Source organism: Neofelis nebulosa, chromosome 8, assembly GCF_028018385.1.
Source record: "Neofelis nebulosa isolate mNeoNeb1 chromosome 8, mNeoNeb1.pri, whole genome shotgun sequence".
NCBI lineage: Eukaryota > Metazoa > Chordata > Mammalia > Carnivora > Felidae > Neofelis > Neofelis nebulosa.
The window spans coordinates 60,433,947-60,439,028 of NC_080789.1; the positions used below are offsets into that span (position 1 = coordinate 60,433,947).

General features: G+C 33.6%; 1 protein-coding gene and 1 pseudogene across 1 annotated transcript; both read right to left on the minus strand.

The window, feature by feature from the left end:
* Nucleotides 1-1,005: 1,005 nt before the first annotated feature.
* Nucleotides 1,006-1,953, minus strand: LOC131483827 (olfactory receptor 6C2-like). The gene has a single exon (XM_058682215.1). The coding sequence runs from the start codon at nucleotides 1,951-1,953 to the stop codon at nucleotides 1,006-1,008; it is 948 nt and encodes a 315-aa protein (XP_058538198.1).
* Nucleotides 1,954-2,848: 895 nt separating this feature from the next.
* Nucleotides 2,849-2,943, minus strand: LOC131484226 (U2 spliceosomal RNA; annotated as a pseudogene).
* Nucleotides 2,944-5,082: the final 2,139 nt, after the last annotated feature.

The following is a 5,082-nucleotide window of genomic DNA, read 5'->3' on the forward strand; positions in this document are numbered from 1 at the left end:
CTTTTTCTGGGCCCAGACTCCAAGCCCACAGACTACTCAGCCTCTAGTATCTTTGTTGAACTCTCAGCCTTATTACTCATGTGCAAACATGGACTACACTTGTTCCTCAGCCAAGGCATAAATGGGAAACTTCTGCCCAGATTCCAGCTCAGTGTAGTCTTGACCTGAGGATAGTAACCACTTCAGCTGATTTGATCTTTGCCAACTCAATTCAGAGAGACAATCATGTTGAGGTTAGTCTCTGTGTCACACTGTAGACTAAGCTAGTGTTAATTGTGGATACGTTTATTGAAATCTCTCTTTCTAGAAAGATACAGTTTTGGGTTTCTTATTGTCAAATTTCTTCATAAAATTGATTCAGTTTCATGATGATTTAAAGCAGAGAACATGGGCTCAAATTAGTTACTCTGACAGAGCTGGAAGCAAAAGTCTTCTTTTTAATCTTGTTTTATTTTGTGTGTGTGTGTGCATGTGGGTATGACTGCTTGCATGTTGTTGTCAAGCAGTTGTGGTCGAAACTTTTCTCCTCTTTCTTGATGAAAATCTAAATATTCTAGCTTGCTTATGTCTTTAGTACATCATATTTGTTTCCAGATTCCTAGTATTTATTTTCTTACTTTGGTTGCAATATGTTTTAATTTTACTTGATAGGCCCATTTTGAGTTCTTTTATTTTATCTTAATACCTTAAAACATAGATGAAACATTTTTTCTATATTTCAAATGTTTCCTTTGGCATATTTACATATGCAAATTGAAGGAGTTTAGAAAAACTATTGATCCAAAGATTTCTCAGGACTCATAGACACTGTATTTCACATTTCATATAATCAATCTCTTTTTGAATAATATTAGAAAAGCTTAGAAATGGAAGAAGATTTTATTTCTTGGAAATGAAATCTCATGTTCCTTCAATTGAAGAAGTAAGTCAACCTGACTGAACTAGTTAGGACTTCCAGAAAAAAATGCTAAGGAACAAATCATTGTTTTCATTAATTTTTCAAATTCAATGTGCTCTTACTTGTAAGGTAAATGCAATTTTTTTAATTGTGTCATTGAAAGCTTGTTTCACTTGCTTGTTCCTCAAAGTATAAATGAAAGGGTTCAACAAAGGAGCAACAGATGTAGTAAGCACGGATACCCCTTTATTGATGCCCACCTGTTCTTTGGCTGAAGGCTTGATATAGATGAAAATACAGCTGCCGTATGTGATGGAAATAACAATCATGTGAGATGAACAAGTGGAGAAAGCTTTTTTCCTTTGGGAAGCAGAAGGGAATCTTAGAATTGTCCTGATGATATATATGTAGGAAAGAATGACACCAATCAGTGTAATAATGAATATCAATACTGCACAGATTATAACTGTCTGTTCTATAAGCCACGTATCTGAGCATGAAATCTTAAAAAGAGGAAATGGGTCACAGCCAAAATGGTCAATGGCATTGGAGTCACAGAATTCCAGCTGGAGGCCCATACCGAGTGGTGTGACGATGATCATCAACCCAGAGATCCAGCAACAGAAGACAAAGATGGTACAGAATTTGTTGTTCATGATGGTCATGTAATGAAGGGGTTTGCAGATGGCCACATAGCGGTCATAGGACATGGCTGCCAGGAGAAAAAATTCTGTGGCCCCCAAAACCCCAATAAGAAATACTTGACTAACACAAGCATTATAGGTAATCGTTTTATCTCCAGTTGATAAGCTGTACAAGAATCTGGGAATACATACTGTTGTGAATAAGATTTCTAAAATGGAGAAATTTCGAAGAAAAACATACATAGGTGTTTTAAGATGAAAATCCATGAATGTAAGAATGATAATGGTCAGATTTCCAGTCATGCTCAGCACATAGGTGAGAAATAAGAAGATAAAAAGGAGAACTTGCAGCTGTGGGTCCTCTGTAAGTCCCAACAAGATGAATGTTGTTATTGCTGTGTGATTTCTCATTGCTACCTTTGATGTTTTAAGCAATCTACGTGTAAAACTAAAACGTCAAAGAGGAAGTGTCTAAACAGAAAACAAGACAGAAATCAATGAAACAGAAAACAAAAGGCAAGAGTGAAGTTTAAAGGAATCAAGAGCTGATTTTTAGAAAGGATAAATAACATTCATACAACTGTTGTGAAAAAAAGGAAAAGATAAGATTTATCAGGAATGAGAGCAATGATAACATTACATATTATAAAGCTGTTAAGATAAAAATGAAATATTTTGAAAACATCTGCAGAGTAGATTTGATAACTTAAATGAATGAATTCTTTGAAAGGTACAATTTACCAAAGCTAATTCAAGATGAAATATCTAACCTAGATAGCCCTGTATCTATTGAAGTAAACAAACATATAGTTAAATCATCTCACAAAGAGAGCTCCAGGCTCAGGTGGCTTAATTGTAGATTTCTACTGAAAATTTAAGACAAAAACACCAGTTCCATATAATTCCTTTCATAAAGTTGATTGTTGAAAGCAAAAATTATAACATTATCTAATGGAGTTTCTGATGTATATAAACATAATATAAATGATAATCACAATAAAAAGGGAAGAGTACAGGGTCCTATATAGTAATATATTTTCTAAATTCTACCTCCATTGGTAAGATATTGATTCAAGTTTGTGAAATGTTTACTGTTTATAAGTCACAAACTTTTAAGAAATGATATAGTCAAAAATATATGAATTAAAATGACTACACTAAAGTGGTTAATTTTAGTCCAGAAAATAGGAAACAAAAGAAAGAATAACAATGGGGACAAACAAAAATCAAGTAACAAAATGATAAACAGAAGTCGAAACATAAATGATTACATTATATAAAATAATCAAAACATACCACACTGATTAAAAGGTAGAGATTATAAGATGTATTTTGATGTATATCTTAAATTGATAAGAACAGATACTACACTTGATCTTAGCCAAAAGGCCAAGAAGCAATAAGATGTGTTTAAAAATCACCCACCTAGATGCTATATTTAAACACCTCACTTCAAATATTACTTCTGTAAAGAATAGAACAATGAGTACCATGTGAACCATAATCAAGAGAATGTTGGAGTAGCTATGTTAGTATCACCACCAAAGAAAATTAACAAGCGTATAGAGGAAATTACATATTATCTGATAAATAAGCCAATTCACTAAGAACACCAAGAGATTCTATTTATGTATTTAACAGAGCATCAAAATATAAAAAGAATAAACTGGCATAAATGAAAGAAGAAACATAAATTGGCAATTATAGTTGGAGATTGTCTTACTAATTGATGGAACTAGTTGGTTTAAAGTCAATAAAGGCATAGAAAAACTATACAATTTATTTATTTTGAGAGGTGGGGAGAGGAATAGAGAGAGAGAGGGAGAGGGAATCCTGAGCAGGGTCTGCACTGTCAGTGCAGAGCCTGACGTGGGACTCAATCTCAGGAACTGCAAGATTATGACCTGAGTCAAAATCAAGACTGAGATGCTTAACCAAGTGAGCCACCCAGGTACTCCTCCATCTCCTTTTATTAGGCAAGTATTACTATGATAGCAAATCCAAACAAAGATATTACATAAAAAGGAAAACTACTGAATGATATCGTCTACTGGTAAGATAGAAATTTTCCACAAAAGAATAGTAAATCAAGCTCATTATACTCAATAACTTTATGAGAATAACACATCATGAGAAGGTGACGTTTATCACAGGAATTCAATGTTGGTTCAATATTTATGTATGTATGTATGTTTTATTTATTTTCAAGACAGAGAGAAACAGTGCATGAGCAGGGGAGGGGCAGAGAGAGAGAGGGAGACACAGAATCTGAAGCAGGCTCCAGGCTCTGAGCTGTCAGCATAGAGCCCGACATGGGGCTCGACCCCACAAATGGTGAGACCATGACCTGAACTGAAGTCGGACACTCAGCCAACTGAGCCACCCAGGCACCCTTTTATTTATTTATTTTTTAAGTTTTTATTTAAATCCTAGTTAGTTAACATAAGTGTAATATTAGTTTCAGGAGTAGAATTTAGTGATTCATTACGTACATATAACAACTAGTGCTCATCACAAGTTCCCTCCTTAATATCCATCACCCATCTAGCCCATCCCCTGCCCATGGTTCAGTATATTTTAAATCAATGTATTCTCCATAATAACAGAAAAAGGGAGAATGAATAATTTCTTCTGAATAGTTTCAGGAAAAAATCTTTGACAAAATTCTACACTTATTTAAGTTAAAAATTTCTTGGAGCACCTGTGTGGAGCTGTTAGTTAAGTATCCAACTCTTGGATCTCAGCTCAGGTCATGACCTCATAATTCATGAGCCCAAGCCTTGCTTGAGATTCTCTCTCCTTCTCTCTGACAATCCCCCACTTGGGATCTCTCAATCAAAAATAAAGAAACTTAAAAAAAATTAAAAAATTTCTCAGTAAAGTAGAAGCAGAGAAAACTATCTCAATGTGAAAAGGACACCTACTTATAAAAAACAAAACAAAACTGCTAATATCAAATATAAGGAGAAAAGCCTAAAAACTTTCCTCTAAAATCATGAACTATGCAAACATGACTACTTCATAGTTCATATTCAACAATGTGCTGGAGTTCCTAGCCAATAAAATAAGGTGAGAAAAAATGGTGACATTGTGATTAGAAATAAAGGAGTTAAATCATGTTCCCTTGATAACATGATTGGGTAGATATAGAATCCTAAGTAATCTACAAAATATCCTTTAATGAGTAAGTGAGTTTAGCAAAAGCAAAAGAGAGTGTCAATATAAGTGTGTATATATCTGTATATGTATACGAACAATAAGCATTTGACCTTGAAATTTTTTATTTATTTGTTTTTTGAACTCGAAAATATTTAAAGATGTCATTTATAGCACCATTTAAACATGAAATACTTGGGCATAATATGAACAAATTATAATATAGCAATACAATGGAAACTTTAAAACACTGACACTGAGATATGAATAAACATAGAACTCATTGGAATAGAACAATGTATATTGAAATAGAGTATCATAAGGCAAACTGAGGAGAAAAATAATGTCTTCTCACAAATGGCGCGACTACAATAAGATATACAT

Bases quoted from the DNA above. Each gene is read 5' to 3' on its own strand.
- LOC131483827 (XM_058682215.1), bottom strand. From the start codon at position 1,953: ATGAGAAATCACACAGCAATAACAACATTCATCTTGTTGGGACTTACA.